A 22,092-nucleotide genomic window follows, 5' to 3' on the forward strand; every position below is an offset into this window, starting at 1 on the left:
TGCTTTTGCCAATTGTTCTCATTTCTCTTGGTGCGGGGGGGGGGCATTGCTCCCCAGCTTCCCCTCCAGGTTTTAGGCTAGAGGGTCACAGCTACGTGTTTTGTTTTGTTTTTCTGCTCATATGGGAAATGCTAAAAGACTACACAAGGAATCTTTGAAGCTCAGAGCAAGGCAAATTAGATGAGAGATGCTTAAGGGAAAGGCCATTTTGAGGGTGACATATGATCTGTAAGCCCAGACTCCTACCTGGTGACAACTGTGTTCTGGTCAATCCTTGCTTTAAGGTCTTCATTCTGTTGTTGGAGGACTTGGATCTTTTCTTCCAGAATAATGTTCTTTTCTGCCTATAATGGAGACAGTATATAAGACAGTTTCAGCAAGGTATGCAATAAACCAGTACCCGCTGCTTCTGGGCACTGGAGAATTATCAAGAGCAAAATTTTGCAAACTGCCCTTTACAATGCACTCGTGGGTTGTAAAATCAGGTTAGAGGGATGTGATCAGCATTTTTGTTTTAAACAAAATAAAACAGAGTAGAAAAATGCCAGAGTATGTAGTAAAAGTAAGCACTGTTGTCTGTGTTGTGGATATAAATTTTTTTATTTTGTATATATTATGTATATATGTGTACTGGGCTCTCTGTAAATATATTTCTTAGAGTGAGTGTCCCAGGCTACTGTCATTATCAAATACAAATGGTGGCTAGCACTAGGACCTAATGTGACCAGTGGGTCTTATAGTTCTTCCCAAAGGGTCAACTCTACTGCATCAGTGTCCCTGGCCAGGTAAGCACACACTATCCCATAGAGACTCTTGTGAATTCATGGAAGTACAAACGATATGAACGTATTTTTTTTTTCCTATTGGGGTCAAGGGCAGCCAGGAACACGAAGCCCAAGATCAGCTTGGCACATTATCAGAGAATCCCACCAGCCCATGGTTGTATTTCCCCCACAATTTATGACATTTTTGCTGTCAGTGTGTCCCCCAGGGCCTGAGACCTAGTCTTGTGCAGTTTCATTCTAGAATGATTTAGAAATAAATTATATTTCGAAAGAATGGACATGTTCACTGTTCATGTAGTTAATCTTTCAAGAAAATTGTCACTTGCCCATGATGAGGGCTTTGGAACCCTCGCCATAGGACTGGCCTCTGTCCCTAATCTTTAGCAAGGGACCCCCACCTGACCCTCAACTTTGCTCCCAGGAAGGGAAGAGAGCAAATCAATTCATTTGCCTGGAAAGATTTCTGAAATGAGATGTGGTGCCTGCCTGCAGAGAGCTGGAACACGGTTCAGGACAGTCAGACTAACTCCGTGGCTGGTGCAAGGCCCAGGGCAGACAACCCAGCCCGGAGGAGGAAGATGGCTGTTGCTCCCAGTGTGGCCCGTCCCCACACAAGCCAGGCCACACAGCAGCAGCAGGAGTGGGAAAACAAATGAACTGCACGGCACTGGGCACACGTTCGTGATAGATGCTCCTTCGTGCTGGCTCACCAGTCACACATCCTTCAGGGATGAGGGAGGACCTGGCACTTACACAGGAAACCAGAGTAGAGAAGAGACAGGCAACGAGGAAGCCTCAGAGATGGACAAAGTCAGGCCACCTCTGCGACTCCTCATCAGAACCCTGGGCCTCCTGAGAATGGCCTCTGGGCTCAGCTATGGAATTTCCTGCTCACATGTGAACAATAGGCAGGGAAGGGGCACATCTGGCTGAACACCGTCAATGTTGAGGACATCAATGACAACAGCAGGAAAATCACAGCAGTTTGTCTCCCAAGCAAGTCACCAACTCACCAGCTTTTCCAGCTCAATAATCTTCTTTTCCTGCTGGTGTATTTGCTGATTCTTCATCTCTAACACCTGCTTCAGGCTTTTCATGTCTTCCTCCAAGTGCTGATAAGGGGCCAGTGCAATCTACAGGGGCAAAGAGCCAGGAGCTGTGGGCCAGGGTCCCCAGCAAAACCTAGCATGACCCTCGGCTGTGAATCCAGCTAGATGTGGCCTGTAACAAGCTCTCTGGTGGGCAGCTGCAGCACCAGCCAGAGAGCCAGCCAGGAGGCTCACAGCCTCCCCAGCTAAGGTGCCCTGCTAGCTTCCCGCTGAGAACTCTCCTGCAAACCCAGCTCTGGGTGGTGGGGAGCTGTGAGACACGGCCATCGACATGGCCATCATCCACTAAAAAGTCTGGATACTAGAATGGCTGGATGCTGCCACCACCCCCAGAAGGAGACTCATGGTGCAAAAAGAATCCAACGCTGCCTTTGAACATGCTCCTAGACACCTTGATTCACCAGGCAACCGGGGACCTTGTGGATGCCACGTGAGCCCATGGCGAGGTCTTGCCCTCATACATGGGAAAAAACCAAAGTGGCTTAAAAAGCAGAAAAGTCATTTAAGAAAAAGACATGTTAGAGCAGGGTTCAGGGATGCAAGCAATAAAAACCCAGGACAACTGCAAAATCTGAATTTCAGACAAACAACATGAAAAAATGTTTTAGTGTATTTCATGGGAGATACTTATCTTCAAAACATCACCTACCTTTGTTCAGATTTAACTGGGTGCTGTGCATTTCTGCTGTCAGCACTACACTAGAGGGAAGGGGTTTCTAGGTTTTCTGGAAAAAGCTTCCCTCAATTCATGCCTCAGCTGGTGTCCTGGGGCCAGCCTCAAGAGGCTTGGGGTGGAGTGTCTAGACTGTTCACACTGTATCACAGGAGCCTAGGGACCCTGTCTGGGGGGTGCTTTGGGATTTTGGTAAAAAATGACAGGTTGATGGAGAAGCCCACAGCTGTGGCCTGTCTCAGGGGACAGGCGCTGGCAGGCATTGTTTAAGCCTCGAAGGGAGGTTGTGATCAGCTGTCACTTTGGCAGCAGATCAGCACAGAAGCCTCGTCCTTGGGCTGGACACCAGGCCTCCAAGGTGCTGGGAGCCTGGACAGCAGTGACTACCTCCAGCTGCTCTTCGGTGTTTTTCCTCAAAGCCTCCTCGAAGCGATGGGCTCGGTCCCGCAGAGACTGGCTCTGGAAGGTCAGTGTGTCCACCTGGTCCTGCAAGTAAATAACGTCCCTGTGCAGTTAGTCTATCGCAAAGCATTGTTCTCGGTTATAAAGCTGAAGCTGGAAACCTTCGCACCCTCCTGGACTTCCTTCTCTGCCCTGAGACCCCTCCCACCACCACCACCAAGACCTCTAATTGCTGACTTGGCATTTGAGCAAGTCCGGCCTATTCATGTCCCTGGACCCATGAACTCTGCCCTTCCTGCTCCCTCCACCCAGGCTCAGGCACCTCGGTGGCTCCTTCCTAGCCCCAGCACTCCTTGGTTGCTCTCTTGCATGCAGGCCACAGCCAGGCTGCCCTTGTAGCACACAGACCTGAACCTGCTGTCCCACTAGCTGCACCTCCACTGTTCTCAAGGTGAATGCACCTTCCTCATACAGATCAGAGCCAGCCGGGTTCTAGATCTCACATTCCACCTTCCCTATTGCCGGCACCTTCCTCTGCCCGTTCCCTCTCATCCCCTCCTCAATTCTGGGCCCCAGCTGACCTTCTGGGCTCAGGGCTGGGTAGCAGGTCCCCAGTACAAGTCACTTTATGAGCCGAGCCACCCAGCATGTCCTACCTTCTCCCCACTAGAGTGACACTCCCAGTCCCCAGCACATGCCAGCCACAGGCAGCTTTCTATGTATATGTTGAAGGAACAAAGGTGTGTTTGAGGAGTCACTGAGCCCCTTCCCCAGCTCCCAGGGCAGAGGAAACTACACTGACCCCTCCCCACCCAGCCTCAGCTGTGGGCCTCATCACCATGGAGTGAAGGACGCTGGACAGTGACTTTCTTATGATGCTTAAGGACAGCCTCATTCTTCTGGCTCACTCAGGCTGAGTATTCCAAAGTCCTCCACCCCAGGACTCCATTTCTGTACTATTAAAGCACAGGGACTAGGGTCTCCCATGAACTCCTCTGGCAAGAGAAATGGCCTCATCCCCCCAACTAGTAGGAGCAGGTACTTTAAATTCTGTAACTCCACCCAGGGACTCTAGTATCAAGGTCTGCTTCCTTCCTTCATCCTGGCAGATGCTCTGGTTTGCAAACATCCCTGGGCGGGTTCCTTTTTCCTCTTTCTTTCCTTTTTTCTTTCTTCCAGTTACTTGCATTTCCTTTTGAAGAAATAAAAGTCCCCACGGTACCATTAAATGCAAATGCTCGTACATTAGGGCAATAGAGTTGTCAGTGGGAGTTTGTATGCACTTGACAAGCGCAGGGAAATCACCGCTGAGGGCGGCCCCGCGGGGCTCAGCGCAGGTCCACTGTGCTGCTGCGGCTGCCCTTCCAGAATGTGCCTATAAAAATGTCTGCACGGCCACCTGAGGCTCACCCCACACCTCGTCAGAGCTGTCCAAGGAAGCATTTCCTTTCACCTCTTCCTCCTCATTAAAAAGCCAAACATCAGACAATTACCACCCAGGATGGATCTAAAATACCAAACCGATTTTTCTGACTTGTTCACCATTATTCAAAACAGACCCACAGGGACAGAACAGTGCTGCAGTAATCAGACAAGACAGGCTGATTCTCAACTTGGGTTTGCTACTTTATGTCAGGCTGAGACACAAAGACCCAGTTGGTGGCCCTACCCAGCATGGACCACTCACAAGTCAACAGATGGCATGATAACAATAGTGATGATAATCATAAATGTCACAGCGGTTGCAGCTATTGTCATAGCAAGAGCTGCTACTTATTAGCACTTGGCACAAGCCAAGGTAGTGCTACTCACTTTCCACACATTATTTCCCTTAATCTGCCCACATGTTGAGAGAGGTACCTCTGTCATCTCCATTTCACAGGAGAGTCAACTAACTTTACAGAAGTTTATGTAATTGTCAAAGACCTCAAAGCTAGTAAAGACAGGCCAGAAAAGTCTTAAACCCAAAGCTCAAAATCTGTAACTGCCCAAACTAGCTATTTCTCTAGCAGCCAGTAGCCCAAGGAAGTTGGCTGTAGCAACTCCATATACCTTGAACTGAATCGTCTTCAGCCCAGATGGATTATGCTGAGGGAAGAGCTATGACCAAAATATGCAGAATTTATGACCATTTGATGTTAGTGGCAGAGGAAAGATGAAATGATGAAACAAAACTGGGTCCCTGTGAGTGTTTATGTGTGTGTGTGTGTGTGGTTCTGGGGATGGAACCCAGGGCCCTGCGCATGTAAGGCAAGCTCTGTCACTGAGCTATACCCCCACCCTCTAAAGTTTTCCAATAGTGCACTCCATAGCTGTGACACTGGTATCTCCACAACCCTGGGTGCTTTGCTTTTCTGGGCAGGGGAGCATCTATATAACGTATACTGCCAAGGAAAAGGGACCCCACATGGAAGAAGCAAAATTCCTGCTTATATATTAGTTATGGGGATCATCTTCCATGATTTCTAGGTACAAGTCTCCCTAATATTTAGAAAAATAATCTTTTTATGGTCAGACTTTCTCCACTTGGAAATGAAACTGGTTCCCCCAACCCACTGCCCTGCCCCTGCCCCTGCCCCTTGCTTGCGTGGCAGCAATTCCTTAGGGCTGGAACTGTCACTGGCCTCTCACAGAAGCAGCTGGCCTGGGCCTCTGGAAGGTAGAAGGGAGGTGCACGTGACCTGGGAGACCTGCTGTTCCCCTGGAGACCAACGGGAAGCCAGGCAGCTTCTCTGACATTCTCTTTAGGTGGCAGTAAGAGGCAGAAGGGGCATTTTTCATCTCGCCAACCTCCAGGTGACTGAAGTCTCTTTTAAAATACCCAGAGTGTAATCCATGAATCAACCTTGCAGCTCCCCTTGCACCACTGCCCCTGCCTAGAACGTTCTCTTCCTTGTGTGCGTCCTTTCTTCAGACACAGCTTAGTTACCCATCTGTCTCCAGTTACAGCACTTCTGTGGCGCTCACCCACTGTGTTCCTCATTTGGAGCAATTATGTGTTACCTTTTGTGGCTGTCTGATACTATTTGTGTCACAGCTCTCTTACCACCAATTCCTAAAGGGCTGGGAATATGTCTTATTTACCTGTATATTCTAGTGTTTAAATCAGGATCTAGTATTTAGTTGGTGCTGGATAAATGTTTGTGAGTAGAAATGCTGCAGCTGCTGCTCCTGCTGCGTTGATATCAGTTAAGAAGATCAAGGAAACACTAACCTGTAATGACAGCCGCAGCTTTTCAAAATTTTCTTCTAATTCCTTTTTCTCAAGTTCATGGGTAGATATCAATTCTGGAGTGAAGACATTGTTGATATCAAATTATTACGTTGGTTTTTCTTTTGAAAAGGATAGAACAAGGCTCTGGGCCAACTAAGGCTAATAACTTTAGGTAAATAAATAAATCCTGGATATAACAGATTTAAGGCTAAAGAGTCTTTTACTCCAGCTTGTATGTGATGACCAGGTTGCAATGTAAAAGAAATAGAGCAGGAAGGAAGGAGGGGCAGGAGAGAAAAAAGGGGAAGAGGAAAGAGGGAGAATCAGAGCACATGTATGCACTTGTGCTCTCGCACAGGTCCACATCCATGTCCACATACACACGTATACACACACACACACACACACACACCATCTGCATCCTGTGGCACAACCAGCCGGGCCAGGTCAGATCCTTTGTTCCCAGTGCTCATCAATCCTTTCACTTTTCCTAATGGTGAAACAACTGGGTACTTCACATTAGCTGCCCATTTTCTCCCCATCACAGGACTTTTCTGGGGACTGGGGAAGGAGCTTTCTAAGGAAAGTGGTCCTGCAGAATAGCTGTCCTGCCAGCCTTGCTGGAGAATGGACGGCATGGATGGGACCTGTGCAGGGTCTACAAGGACCCTTTGGTGGCCTCTGGGCCACACTCAGAACTACAGACCCTGAGAATTTGCATGAGCCAAGATCCAGTGTGAAGATACTTGGTCAGAATGAAAGACTAATCAAACTGGTTCCTCTTGGAGGGTTTGCAGCAATTCTGTTCCATGAAATGTGTCATCCCAGAAGTAATTTGCAAGTTAGGCAGAAAGAAATGTCATGTAGGAGTTATTAAGCAAATGGATTCTATTTTCCTCCAGATGGGAAGAGACTTATTAGCTGGGTGAAGCCCATTTCATTCTGGCTATACAAGCAATTTGTTTTCATGTTAATAACAAGAGAGAGGAAAGGTCATTAATCAGACCGGATCATATGCTTAGAATAGGTGAGTACTGGAGACTAGCAATTACCATTTTGGCTGGCATGAACTGCAATTAGGAAAAACTCTGTGGTTTCCATTGATCCAAATCTTTTAACTAATGGTGGTAAGGGTTGCTAAGAAATCTAGTTGCCATAGCTGAAATTTGCATTTGGGGAAAAAAAAAGAGTTTATGCTGATTTCTCTGACATAAAACCAAGTAGCCTTCTGGTCTACCTGTCTTTGTGTAAATGATTAGTTAAGAGTCATTGAGGCTCTACTTGGTGTACAACCAGAGAGATGAAAAATTGCATATGAAAAATCTGTAATGTGTAGGTGTAGTATGAATTGTAATGCATTCTGCTGTCATATATAACAAATTAAAATTTAAAAAAGAGGCATTGAGGGCATCATTCTAAGCATAATAATGATAATTTTAGCTATTATTACATATACCCACATTTGTCTTCACATTAGATAATTCAAAGGCCTTGGATGTGATGTCCAAATAAGATTTCATTTGTGAGAAAAAAATCTACCAGATTTATTTATGTGAAATCCACAAACAAAAGACAACATAATATCATTGATTAGCACACCATTTGCATTCATATTTCCTTTCCTGAGATCAGGTTTCTATGGTGCTATGATGGACATTTTCAGACGACCCTAAAACCCCAGGGGAAAAGGAAATCCAGCATCTATTCTGAAGATGACACAAACATTGCTTCTTACATAATATGTGTCCCCATATTGTAGTTCTTTATTTCACGACAATCTGTCCTATCTTAATACTGTGCTCTAGAACAATGGTTCTCAAATCTTGCTGCATGTTAGAATCACCTGAGGAGTTTTAGGAAATCCTGATGCGGAACCTAACACCAATTACATTGGAATCTCTGAGGGGATTAGATGTGCTGTTTGTTTTAACTCTCCAAGTTGTTCTAATGTGCAGTCAACCATAGGGACTAGTACTCCAAGGACACAAGTAATATATTTAACTAGTTCTTGGAAAATTATTCTTTCTTGCCTCCAGCGTGGACTTTTTCACTTACTAATAGTTCCCAGAGGTGGTGGGGCTGGCACTTGAGGGAGGCAATAACACGAAATGGATTACTGCACTGTGGGTTTTGTTGTTTACTAAGAATATTTTAAGAATAAAAACTTCTGATGTTCATTCTCAGATTTTAAAAACATTATTAATCCATTGTTAAATTTCATTGTTTTTAATATATACTTTTAACAACCAGCTCTACTGAGGGAAAAATTAAAAGACAGGGAAATTAAAAAAAAATAAGTTGCATATATGAATATAAATGCATTTGAAAGTGTAAAAAGCTTCTTATTTCCCAAAGGAAAATCCAAGTAGAATCTACTAATGTTGTTTTTATGGCTTGCATAAAATCTTATCCAAATTACATTCATCTGTTTTTTGTTACTCTAATGAAATACCTGAGGCAGGTTTCCTTTATAAAGAAAAAAAGTTTTCTGTAGCTCACAGTTCAGAAGATTTAAAGGCAAGGTGCTAACATCAGCTCAGATCTAGTGCAGGACTCGTGGTGGGAGAATGCTATAGCATCTTGAGTGTCCCCTAAAGATCCATGTGTTAAATGCTTGGTCACTAGGCTGGTGGTAGCAAAATCTTTAAAAAGTAGGGCCCAGTCGGAGGTCTTTAGATATTGGGGATATGTCCTACAAGGAGATTGGGAGACACTTGCCCTCTTCTCCTTCTCCTTTGCTTCCTGGCGATGAGGCAAGTGATTTTGCTCTGCCACACACTCCCATGATGGACTGCCTCACCACAGGCCCAAAACAATGAGGCTAATTGATCTGGATTGCCATCTTTAAAACTCTGACCTGAAACAAAACTTCTCTCTCTTTAAGTTAATTATTTAAGGTAGTTTGTTATAGTGACAGAAAGTTGACTAACACAGAGTACCAGAAGAAGGAGATCACCTCATCGAACAGAAAGTCAGGGTGACTGGGACCCCACAATCCCTTCTGCAGGCATATCTCCAATGATCTAAGGACCTCTTATGAGGTGCCACCTCTTCAAGATTCTATTATCCCTTCTATTGCTACACTGGGGAGCAATCCTCTATCACACAAATAAGCCACAACCAAACCACAACACAAAGATAATTCATTTGCAAAAATATTGAAATAAAGATCTGGGGACTCAACTTATCTATATGGTGGATAGGGACAAGGAAGACAAACTCGGGAGATGCTGCTCTGGCCCTAAGAGCACCACACGTGTGAGGAAAGTGCACCCTCATTGGCATTTCCGCTTGGTTTTATAAGACCATAGCACAAGAGGAAGCCTGAGATTTCTTTGCCTGCTTCAGAAGAGTGGTCCTCAAGTCAGGCTTCATATTAGAATCACCCAAGGAACCATAAGAAATCCTGATGTCCTCACCACAGCCCAGACCAACTACATCAGGATCCCGGGTGTGGGAACAAAGCTGACATGTGTTTTTGTTATAGCTCCCCAGGGGATTTCAGTATTTAGGCAAGGTTAAGAAAATCTGCTCTGGAATAGAGAAATTACCTACATCCTCCCCACAGCCCCCGCCCAGTGCTAACGATCAAACCCAGAACATCATGCATACTAGGCAAGTGCTCTACCACTGGTGGACATCCCCACCCCTACCTGAATCCTTCATTTCTATTTCCTCTTTTCACAGGAACCAACACAAAGGATGCACCAGGAAGAAAAAGAAGGAGAGAAGGAAGAGAAGGGCTCCTGCTTGACTTGCACAGCTCCCCGCTCTCTGCTGCATACAAGGCTGGTAGGTACCTTGGACTTTGTGGTCATGGTCATCCTGCAGGATCGCGATGGCAACCGTGTGGTTATTTTCCATCTCCAGAAGAGCAGCCTCATGGCTGGCGGTGATATCTTCCACCTGAAGGGGAGTCACAATACTGGTTACCAGGGAGGCGGGCAGAGGTTGCCAGTGATATCCTCACTGCTAAGAAAACAGAGGTTTGATTCAAGGAGAAGAAAAAAGCCAGTGGCCTCGGACATCAGGTGACATTCACCCTCAACCTCGTGCCAAGGGAGAGTCAGGGTTTGCTGGAGATGTGGCAGTTCCCAGAGTCATGGGGGAATCACTGCTGTAATCTGGCGGTTGGAAGAAAGATGGCGGCTCCACTTGACGATGGCTACCTCATCCAGTTCTTCAGAGCCCTGGTCTGGTTTCTCTTTCCACTCCTATCCCTTCCTTTTGCACCACTCTATGAGGTAAAGATGGAAAAAGAAAAGAAAAGCATCCTCCCTTCAAAATGGAGGGAACTAACATTTACTAAGCTACCTGACTTGGGTTATTCCACTTAACCCTCAGAGCAACTTTATAAATCAATATTTTTATGCACTTTCTACAGATGAGGAACCAGAGGCTTAGAGAGGTATAAAATGTTTTGCCCAAGGGCTAGCAAATGGCGGAGCTCACAGCAGGGTCCAGGTCTGCCTGACCCCAAAGGTGAAGTTCTCTCAAACACACCACTGTGGCCTCTACCCAAGTCAGACCATCAAGTAACACTTTAGATCCCTTCATCAAAGCCTAGATGAGGCCAGCAGATTTACATGTGTTTGCAAGTTCCTAAACATAAGCTTGTCCCCTCTCCCCAGGTGACAATGTGCAGGCAGTCAGGACTTTTAATTTTCACAGTTCCTGTTTCTTCAACCCCACCAATTCCTACCCATCATCTTGCCTATCATGTTCACTGATGTTGTGTTTTTTAATCATGGCTATGGTTTTGTTTAACTTCAAATGTAAGACTTACTGGAGTAATGGCATAAAACAACCTCTCCCTAGGATAGCAAATCTCTCCTGGACATAGCACACCATATGATGTTCATCTGAATTCTTTGAGAGTGACCCACTGCAAAAAAAAAAAAAATTCCACCGTGGACTGCAACACAGCACACATGTACACACATGCATGCACAACTCCATATCTGAAACCAAACTGTCACAAGATAATACTTCTCCTGGAACTTACAATAATTTGGTTTTAAAACTTTTATTCTATTTTACAGAATGCTAGTTAAAAGCCATTAAACTTATTTCATGACCTAGGAATGTATGAAAAGCTGCCATTTGAAAACCAGAATCAGACAATGTGTCTGGGTCCTGAAGCACTTAGGTGGACTGATTAGGAACCCACTGCTTCTCTCTGGTAATATTCAGCCACCTCTGCAAGAATCTCATTTCTCTGGGGGATAATTCTTATAATTTCTTCTGTGATCTAAAAGGAGGAAGGGCTCTTTACAAGAAGGAAAGCCTGCTTACCAACCCATGAGAGAATTTTCATTTAAAAATGGCTAGATTCCCATTGTGAATCATATAATTTTATGGGAAAAATTTCCTGACTTTCCTCTTAAGGTAAATGAGATTTTTATTCTCTAAAATAGGAAGAATCATTGGATAAAAGCAATAATGGAACCCACAGAATTACCTAGGAAAGCTGTATCTCATTGTGAAAATGAACTTGTTATGCAACAATTCACTCTTATTTACTGGACATTCTTGATTAAACAATATTTTACTTGAGGCTCAGAGCTATGAATCCACTCAGCAGAAAGGCTGATTACAATGGTATTTAATTGTCCAATTCCTGTTTATATGAGGTTTTAATGGAATCTTTGTCCAAAGCCTTTCAGCCTGTTGGAAAAATAAATCAATGGTTAAATAAAAGGAAAAGGAAATATCATTTCTTTCTGCTCAATTTCAGATGTCATTTAAACACACAGTATATTCTCCTCTCTGTAGAAACAAGTACCCACACATTATCTGGAGATGTTACAGAGTTCAGTATATAAAATGAAAAATCTTTCATTGGTTCTCACTATGATTCCAATTCACGGAGCTTTCACATAAACCACCAGGTTTCAGAAAAGATGGAAGGACTAAGTTCCAGAAGAATCCATGTGTCCTTGGAGGTGGACATGTCCCAATTGGCAATACCACATTCTGTTTGTGACTAAAATGAATGCCTTTATGGTTTGTTGGAAGATGCGTCTTTGATTTAGTTGTGATGGAAATCCCCATCCAACATATTAGGATGGCGTAAGGGCATGCTATACCCACTGCTGACGCTAGGAGGTGCTTTTATGAATGAAATACTGATAGCCTAAGTCTAAAAGTCCATATGGAATTAGAGGGATGACCAGTATATTTGGAGGGAAACCAGTGACATCCTGTGAGCCCAAAGTTGAACACAGTGATCCTCGCTCTTCGGCAATTTTTATGCACCTTTTTAAAGGAATGTTTATGGTTTTTAAGGAATGTTCCCTCAATGAGGAAGAGATGTTATCCACTATGGGCTATCCCCTCTCCTACCATGGTTTAAATCACTCTGACTTCTCCTCCTATGGCTCCTGGTTCTTTTCTTTCTTTCTTTTAAATTTTATTTTTTTTTTTTGTAGTTGTAGAGAGACAGCGTGCTTTTATTTTATTTGTTTATTTTTATGTGGTGCTGAGGATTGAACCCAGTGCCTCACAGGAGGGCAGCAAGTGCTCTGCTACAGCCCCAGCCCCTCCTGGTTCTTTTCTAGATGACCAGCTCACAGTTATGAAGCAGCCAGTAAGAGTCCCCAGTGTGAGAAGACCTTGAAACCCTCTGAAGGTATTTGAGCAGATTTGGAGAAGTGGGCCAACGGAAACACAAGATGATCTATCTACACATTGTAAATCAGGGGATCAGAGACAAAGGCACTACTAAACCATTGCCAGCCTACAGCAAGCTTCCTCTGACTGAAGCATCCTTCTCTTTTTGTTAGAACAGTTGGTACAGCCCCCATTAAACCACTGCTGGCCCACCTTCTGCTTTCCTCCACAAAGATGGCGTTCTGGACTGCGCCCTGTAGGAGTCTGTCAATTTGCCCATCAAATAGCCCTGCTTGTTCTGAAAACCAGCTATTCGCTGTGACGTGACTCCATTCCCACTGCCCCTTGCTATTCAGCTGGGCTGGTTAAAATAGAGCCAAGGGTTGGAAAGCCACCCTGTGCAGTTTACTTCATTTAGCCATTTGCAAAATTTAATTATCTGGGACTTTGGCAATTCACTTAGAGAAGACTTACATTTCAAATAAAGAAGCACGTGCTCTATATTATCTGAGCTTTTATTACTAAACAAAACCAGATTAAACTCCCATTGGTCCTCCTCCCAGACATGTCTCATACTGGAGGAGACAGAGGATGCTGGCTTATGCCTGCTCTCTCTGGCGCTCTGCTGATGACTTTCCTTTGCCTGATTACTAGAAGACCCTTCTTCAGTCTTTCCCTGCTATCATCAGCTCAGAGCAGGTGGCTAGCCGTGCGTGCGGGGGCTCCCAGTCCCACTCCATCCCTCTGCTTTTTGCCCTCTCTACAGCCCACCCCATGGGCAGGTGTCCACAGAGGCTCCATCTCCACAGGGAGCTCTAGTGCTAGATGCTGGGGAAGTGAGCCCCCCCCCCCCCCCCCCCCCGGGATCTCATTCTATTTGATTACAGAGAATGTGGTTTCCTCTGCACGGCAGCTGGGAGCCTGCTGGACAGGCGGGTTAAGGAGACCATAATGCAACATGATAGACAAAGTGGTGTCTGCGTTCAGAGGAATCATAGGGATGCTGTTCCTGCCATTTAGTCTAAAAGGATGATTTCATTAAGAAAGGGTAGGACGGATGTCCTGGATTTGAGACGAAGCAAATTTCAACTCCAAAGGATGAGCCCTTCTCAAGGAGAAGGAATCTTTGCAAAATCCACAGTGCATCCAGGAACAAGCAGTCCCCAAAGCAAGTGCCTTGGGGCAGCTTGCCATAGAAGACAAACTGTCTAAGGATCCTGGGGGACAGGCAAATGTCACGAATTTCATTCTTGAATACCAGGCTCTGGGGAACAACTAAAGGTGGCCCAGTATGGAGCACCAGAAGCTGGGTGGAGAAGTGACAATGTGTGGTGCAAAAAGAGAAACACACATGTTTACAGTGAAAATCTGGTTTGCATGCTTCGAGAATGGGAATCTATGGCATTGTGGCCTCTGTTGTTATAAAACTCATTCTATCTGATTTTAATTAAACACCTTTACCACCAGACTTTAGAGTTCTAAGCCAGGTGTGGTGGATCACATATGTAATCCCAGTGATTTAGGAGGCTGAGAAGAAGATCGAAAGTTTGAAGCCATCCTTAGCAACTTAGTGAGACTCTGTCTCAAAATAAGAAATAAAAAGAACTGGGGATGTAGCTCAATGGTAGAATTCAATCCCCAGTACCAAAAAGTAAAATAAAAGCCCCATCATATATTTAAAGTCAATTTAAAAAGCCAAGATACAAGGTCCTGCCCCATCTCTGCCCAAATGGCCAGGCCCCTAACTAACACATGCTAGGCTGAGGAAGAAGATCTGTTCTTCTCAGAACAAATGCCACTGTACACAGGAAATCTCCTGGGAAACCATCCAAAACAGCCCCCAGCCAGACCCCAGGCAGCAAGTCCAATTCAACCGGTATGAATGTTCTGCAAGTCCTTCAGCTGATTTCCATGTTTCTCCACTGCACAGTCCCTGGCCAGGGAGACAGTACTTGCCCCTTGAGATAGTGGATGGCTAAGCTAGGAGGAAATTCGGCTGCTTTTGTCATGGAGAGATCCTAGGGTGAAGCCAGAGGTCAGCCTGCCTTGGTGAGCAAGTCCCAACATCAGTAAATTCCAAAGCCTCAGAGAATCCTACAGGTTGGAATTGAGGCAGGCCCCTGCCCCGTGCTGCTGGCCTTAGGGACACTGGATTTTGTGGAGAGGCCAGACTGGGTAACCTGATTTTTAAAGGCTCCAGAAGGACAGAGATGCCATTATCCATGGGGTCAGCATTGCCACACGTGACTGTCCTTGAGAAGGAAGATCCAAGGTGGAGAGTCCAGCCTGGAGTGACTGAGTCTCTACCTCAGTTATCCACTGAGTCTCCCCTCCCACGGGACCAATGAGAATTTAATCTGTCTGGAAATCCAAGTCTTGAGCTGATGTGCATGTCTTCTTCCTCTCCTCTTGAATGTTCTGCTGCGGAAGCTGAAGATCATGGAAACAGCCATTTGGCAGGAAGAGCAGAACCAGGGGTTGAAATCATTCATAGACTTGAATCATTGTTTCCCCCAGGCTCTGGGTCCCTGTTGGGAGGTTTCCCTCACCCATAGAGCATGAAGGTGGTGTTTCCACCATCCACCTCCCCTTGTCCTCAGAGTGGACCGTCAACTGTCCATGCCTGAACATATCACCTGTGTTCCTCACCCTATCCGACTGTTCCTTGGGTACTTGTCCCTGAACTGCTCCTATGAAATAAGCAAACTCACGTTTTATAAATCTTTGTATCTCTTGCCAAACCCTGTCATGGTGTTCTGCATACAGTGGGCACTCAAATACTCTTTGCATAGGAGAATAAGTAAATAAATGGTTTTAACTCTTATAAAGGATCAAGTAGAACAGAATCAGTGCCCCCATAAGACTGAGCACTTTTAAAATAGACATAGGTAGCTAATGTAACTCATTCTCAAATGCAGAAGTGAAGGGCTTTTTCCTTTCAATTCCTTCCTTTTTGAAATCTCCAAAATATGGTTGAAACCCAGCTTAATGAACAGGTCTTGGTGTGTGCATAGAGAGGACCTGGCCCCGAGATGCCTCTGCCGGTGGAAAATGTTTCACTTGGTAGTGGCCCTGGCAATGTGGCATCACTATGCCAGCCCTCGTCCCAGGGGTTGCCCTTGCAGCTGACCACCTCCTGCCTACCTCCAACGTTTGGCATCTTCTCAATGGCCCCAGACCTATGGATCGGAAGTCTTTGGGAAACACAGTTCTAAACACGTTCTCTGTTTAACAGTGAGATGAATAGCCCAGGGATAGAGACACAGGACAAGCTGATATTTGCAACAGGTTTGAGGCCTCCATTTACACCAAGGGGCCATGAAAGAGGTGAGATCAGGGACTGTAGCAGGTGCTCTTTCTACGTCCAGCAGTTGCACTCAGACAGCTTGAGCAGCAAGATGCCAAGACTTCAGTTTCCACTTTTAGCACCAGCAGGTAACTTAAGCTGAGACCTCTTCTATGTCCTAGACTTAAGTCTTAAATACCTCAAGCAGGGAGGTGCTGCTGTATTTCACTGGCCTCTAGAAAAGGAGAATGACTAACCTGAGATGCTTGCTATATCTAAAAGATACTGTGAAGCAAGAGATTCTTTTTTACAGTAATGGTACTTACTATTACTCTAATATTTCTCCTATGCTTCCCAGCATTCCCAAGCCCCTGGGGCAGCAGGGAGGTGGTGCATGGTATTGCCATCTGGGCTGTCTATTTGGAAGTGACCTTGGGAGACAGCTGCAAGTTCATGATAATGAAGGGCCATGAAGCACTACCCTGAGTGTCACTGAGATTTAAAGGGCATCTTCATGAATGTCAATTTCCTTGGGTGTATGATGAGCAGAATATATAAAATAATCACCAATTAGAAGGTGGATCTCAAGGCATCTGAGCTTGGGAACGTGAAAGAAGAGAAAATCACCGTGCAGTTTTCGCGGAGGTAGATTTGTTGGAGTCTGGGTTCCACCTGTCTCTCTCATCAGCGCTCTTGGCAGTAATGGCCGTGGGGTGGGCACATCTGGCTCCTGCCCACTTTTCACATTGACAGGCCCCCGAGGAATCATTCCCTCATTATTCTATGGATGAATTTCCCTGTCCAGTCAGATGGCCGGGCTAAGGCTAACTCCTGGAGCTCATTATTTCATTCCACAAACATGTGTTCTGTGCCTACTTTTTACAGGCACAGTTCCAGCTGTGGAGATCTAGAGAAAACCTGGCAGACCATTCTAAGTTAGTGATTGGCAGCATGGACTCTGGAGCCATTCAGAATTCCACTGTGGCTTTCCTAGGGGCAGCTCTGAATCCCAACAGCTTATTTACTTAGTCCCAGGGACCCAGTTATTTCACCTGCAAAATGGGGCTGACTATGGTCCCTGCCAGGTAGGGTGATGGTGAGGATCCATGAGCTGCTGTATATAAAGAGCTAAAAGCAAACCAGGGCTGAATACGTGTTTGCCTGTTATCGTCTCTGCCTGCACAGAATATGCAGATGATAAATAAGGGACAAAAGAAACATTTATAATATGTCAGACTATAGCAGGGGCGGTGGGACAGGAAATAGCTGCATGTCAAGTGGGGAGGAAGTGTCATTTCAGATCGGGAAAGACCTCACTGAGAAGATGATGTTGGAGAAAAACTTGGAAGGAAGGGAAAGAGGGAGCCATGCAATGTCTAGAGGGACAGCATTCCCGGCAGAGTGTTAAAGAGCAAGGGAGGCCACCTAAGGCCGGGGGAGAGGTGGGGAGAGTCAGAAGAAAGAACTGTAGTTGGAGAGTGAACTCGGCCACAAGGTCACTTACTGAACAGGACTTCCTGCTCACGTGACACTGGCCCCCCCTCTGCCTGTCACCTGAGTTGCCCAACAGCAGAGCCCGCTCCCCTGGGGCCCGACTGACCTGCTCCTGGTGCTGGCACCGGATGCGCAGCAGCTGGCTGTGGTGCTCCTCCTGCAGGCGCGCCATCTCCATCTCGAATTGCCCCTGCAGCCGCCCCTGCAGCTCCTGGAGCTCGGCCCGCTGCTGCCAGCCCAGCCTCCTCAGCTCCTCCTCGAACCGCCGCTCCAGGTCCTCCTTCTCCTTCTGCAGCTTCTCACATTTGGCTGTGTTGAAGGCTGGCAGGGAACAAGATCTGCTTAACTCACTGGGGAGGAGGGATCCGAAGGACTCAGCCCGAGTGGCGCGTTGACCTCCACTGTGAGACCACCAAGGTGAACGGAGAAACAGGGCAGGGTTCCCGGACTGTTTGCCTGAGAACCACGCATGAGCCTCACAAAAGACCCTGGAGGTTGATTTAAAACCAGGGCCCCAGGAGCTCTGGGAACTTGCCCAGCAGGTGAAAGAGCTGGGAAGGCCAAGTTGAGCTTTCTGACTGCACAGCCTACAAACCTGTAGCTCCTCAGGTGGTGCATGGACCATGGGCATCAAAAATGGTGAGCAGTTTTAAAAATTCAGATTTCAGGTGCATCCTGGGGGAAGCAGAGCCCCTGGGCCAGGATCCCAGAACCTAAACCTCTAATAAGGATCATGAGTGACTGCTATGTCCATCAGGCTTTGAGAACTGTGTGCATACGCATGGGCACTAGACACAGGATGGGGACCTGTGCTCAAGACTCTTTTTCATGGTGGAAATGCCAAATGGGACATTCTCAGAGAAGGTGCAGGGTTTTCCTTTCAGGTAACCTGAAGCTTTACTAACATCACTTTCAGAGGAATCTGTTCTTCTCCACCAATTTGTTCAGGAAGACGGGAAGATGATTAGTCACTGGTTACCCCCTTTGATAAACATTCTGCTCTAGTCATAGACCGTGGCTTGCATGGAATGGGCAAGCAGCCAGCAGGGCACAAGGCATGAATGGCCACCTTTGCTCCCAGGCTCAGATCCTGCCCAAGGTGTGCTCTGCCTTGGTGCTTGTGCCTCCCCTGGGCTGTGGGCAAGAGCAGATGTTCACTTTCTCAAATCTCTTGCTGAGCTGTAAGCCTGCTTCCAAGGAGAAAAGGATCCTGGCAATCCAGGGTCTAGGTCAAATGGAGTTGATTTTACACACACACACACACACACACATTAAGGTGCACATACACAGCATGAAGATCAAGCACCCATGCTGTATTCTCTAGGATAAGAACTGGGGAGACATTGTCACTTACTTTAACATAAAGTGAGCAAGTATATCTGTTGTTAACTTTAACTTGCACTGAGGGTGGCTGCCTGTGATCAGGAATACATATCCAAGGTCATTAGATAGCATTTAAAACACCTAATCCAAAGTCCTACCCCATAGAGGCAGTTCATTCAAAGGCTTCTTTGCCACATTCATATCTAAAAGAGTTTAGTTAGCATAAGGGACATTAAATTATGTTTTCGCCCTGGAAGAATGAGTGGTTGACTGGCCAGATATTGTACAGGTACCTCACTTTTGTATGAACAGTGTATAAAAAGTTGTTCAGACCACCAGCCAAACACTGTCTCCAATAGTCTTCCTGGTCAAAGGCTTCAGTTGGCCCAGGGTTTCTTGTCTCACCACTTAATGGGGATTCTGATCTGCCAATGTAATCAGGGTCTACTGAGGGCAGGTGATGAGAGGTAGTGAGGGGTAGTGATGTAGGTAGTGAGGGGTACGCTGTCTACAGAGAACTTAAAAGCAAAATCCCAAATTATTAATGCCAATGGTTTTAAATAATGTTGATGAAAAAAACATTCTGTCTCAAAAAAGTCTTTTGTTGGTTTATGTTATAAACGATTATTACAATTACTATTGAGGTTTTAAAAAACAATATTTTTTAAAATTAAAATTAAAACCCCAGGGCTGGGAGTGTTGCTCATTGGTAGAACACTTGCCTAGTATGTGTGAGGCCCTGGGTTCCATCCCCAGAATCAGAAAGAAGTAAACAAGTAAAAACAAAAATAAAAGCCACAAACAGATAATTTGGAAATATTTTACAAGGATATTATTATAAAAGTGACTTTGGCATATATAAGAACGATCAAGATTATTCTGATGTACAGGAAAGAAACTGGCACTGAGTGGATTGTTAATGGGTATATAGGTAAAACGGCTGCTACAGAGAGCAAAGCTGTCTTTCACAATTTAAGAGAGAACTGGGGATGACAGATGAAGAATGCAAGTTTCTTTCTGAGGTGATGAAAATATTCTAAAATAAATTTTAGTAGTAGTTCTACCACTTGTGAATAGACTGAAAATCACTGAATTGTGCATATAAGCCTTATATCTCAATACAATTTTTACCAAAAAAGCCAGGCACGGTAGCACATGCCCGTAATCCCAGCTACTCAGGAGGCGGAGGCAAGAGGATCACAAGTTTCAAGGCCAGCCTCAGCAATTATGGTCATAACAATATATAATTAATAATATCCTAATTATTTGTTTGCATCTTTATGAGTAGAAATATCTTAAATATCCCTAACATAGTTAAGGTGAACGTTGGGTTTTGGAAGGTGATGGTATCCAGTGGTTAGACTTTTTGGTTTTGCTTCTGATTTTACTCATTTAGTGGCAGGATGATTCATGGACTTGGCACTCTGTTGGGAGCTCACAGATATCCGTTTCTGTCTAGTGTTGTCCCTGAACCGCACTGTTGTCTTAAATAAACCATGAACAGTGCATTCCTCAGTTTTGCAGTCTATGAAGTGGCAAAGTAATCTCTTAACTGCACATAGAGTTCCAGTCCTCAATTTCCCACTTGGTATATACATTTTTGAGAGAGGTGAAACTTTCATTCTTCCAACGACCCTGTGTTGAAGCCCCAGGCCTCCAGAAGATATTGGATAATAAGAGCAGCTGGGCACCAAGGGAAAGGGCACCAATATGGAGTTCTTGCTTCTGGTAAACCTTCAAAAATGTATCCACTTGGGCATTTTGCAGCAGAGATTAATGTTGGCTAATTTGATAGCATTAAACAACATTTGGAATCTGGAATCTTACTTTTATCATTTCTCTATTTCTATTCCTGGGAAACACTGGTATGTTATAGTTAAGAGGCTAATGCCACCATAATAAATCCCTAGATACTAGGTATCTATCTGAGAATGTACAATTTTCCAAATAATAGGATTATGATTGGCCAAGAGAATATAACATTTTAAACTTATAATCATGATTTTTGAAATGCAAAAGCAAAATTAGGATATGTTCTACAGGCCTTTTTCCCCCCCTGGGAATTGTACTCCAGGGATGCTAAGCAACATCCCTAGTCCTTTTAAAATTTTTGTGTTTTGAGATGGGGTCTTGCTAAGATGCTAGGACCTCACTAAGTTGCTGAGGCTGGCTTTGAACTTGCAATCTTTCTGCCTCAGCCCCTCAAATCACTGAGATTACAGGCATGTGCCACCATGTTTGGCTTGTTCTACCATTTTAAGTAATTGATCCTCATTGATAATGAGCAATGTTCATACACACTGTGTGTGTGTGTGTGTGTGTGTGTGTAATGTAAAAATACTTCAAAAGCTATAAAACTGTATTTGAAGCTGGGTCCAGTGGTGCACACCTGTAATCCCAGCAATTCAGAAGGCTGAGGCATGAGGATCACAAGTTTGAGGCTAGCCTCAGCAACTTAGCGAGGTCCTAAGAAATTTAGTGAGAACTTTTCTCAAAATAAAAAATAAAAAAAGGGCTGCAGCTGTGGCTCAGTGGTTAGGAACCCTTGTGTTAAATCTCCAGTATCCAAAAAAGAACAGCTGTATTTGGAACATCCTTAGACATATGTAATATGAAGAGAACAATCTTATATTATATATATACGCACACACACACACACAAAATCATATATAATATAAAATGACTTATGAAAGTAAAGCATTAATGGGAGTGTGATCCTTGAGTTAACAGCAGGGTGTACCTGCTCTTGGAACCAATTATAATATAAGCTTAACTTCAACCATAGTTCATTAGTCAAGTGAGTAGTTGAATATTCTGTGAGTAAGAGCAATTTGCTTTAAATGACTCTCCCAAGTGTCTCTTGAATAATTGTAACTTTTCATTGGTTTTCCAAAGAGGTGGTAGTGATAGGTGAATACAGCATTAGACTTAAACTGAAGAATACAGCATTAGATTTAAACTATACAACCACCTGGCTGTATAGCTCAGGTTAAAGGCATAAAGAATATACTGCATTTTGTGTCCTAATAAATGCTTTATATATAATGGTTATAAAATAAGTTATCAAAATATGATGAAATGATACTATGTATATACATAGTATATATACATGTTATTACTCTATATTTACAGTATATATTATGTTCATATACATAGTAGATATAGTATATATAGTATGTACATATTATACACAC

At 44.7% G+C, this 22,092-nt stretch overlaps 2 protein-coding genes across 5 annotated transcripts in view; one reads left to right on the forward strand and one right to left on the reverse strand.

Annotated features, from left to right (window-relative positions):
• The window catches only part of Slc7a1 (solute carrier family 7 member 1), a 93,745-nt gene extending 83,792 nt beyond the window's left edge, over positions 1-9,953 (forward strand). The window contains exon 14 of the transcript XR_011707421.1: positions 9,871-9,953. The gene's annotated coding sequence lies outside the window, so the exon portion shown is untranslated. The remainder of the gene's footprint in view (positions 1-9,870) is intronic.
• The window catches only part of Mtus2 (microtubule associated scaffold protein 2), a 381,665-nt gene that overhangs the window by 4,305 nt on the left and 355,268 nt on the right, over positions 1-22,092 (reverse strand). For all 4 annotated transcript variants that reach the window (XM_027928898.2, XM_027928897.2, XM_027928896.2 and 1 more), the window contains 6 exons: positions 17,682-17,896; positions 9,984-10,089; positions 6,184-6,257; positions 2,955-3,053; positions 1,799-1,918; positions 247-344 (listed from right to left, as the gene is read on the reverse strand). In XM_027928898.2, coding sequence (XP_027784699.2) covers positions 247-344; positions 1,799-1,918; positions 2,955-3,053; positions 6,184-6,257; positions 9,984-10,089; positions 17,682-17,896 — 712 coding nt within the window. The remainder of the gene's footprint in view (positions 1-246; positions 345-1,798; positions 1,919-2,954; positions 3,054-6,183; positions 6,258-9,983; positions 10,090-17,681; positions 17,897-22,092) is intronic.

Source organism: Marmota flaviventris, chromosome 4 (assembly GCF_047511675.1).
Source record: "Marmota flaviventris isolate mMarFla1 chromosome 4, mMarFla1.hap1, whole genome shotgun sequence".
NCBI lineage: Eukaryota > Metazoa > Chordata > Mammalia > Rodentia > Sciuridae > Marmota > Marmota flaviventris.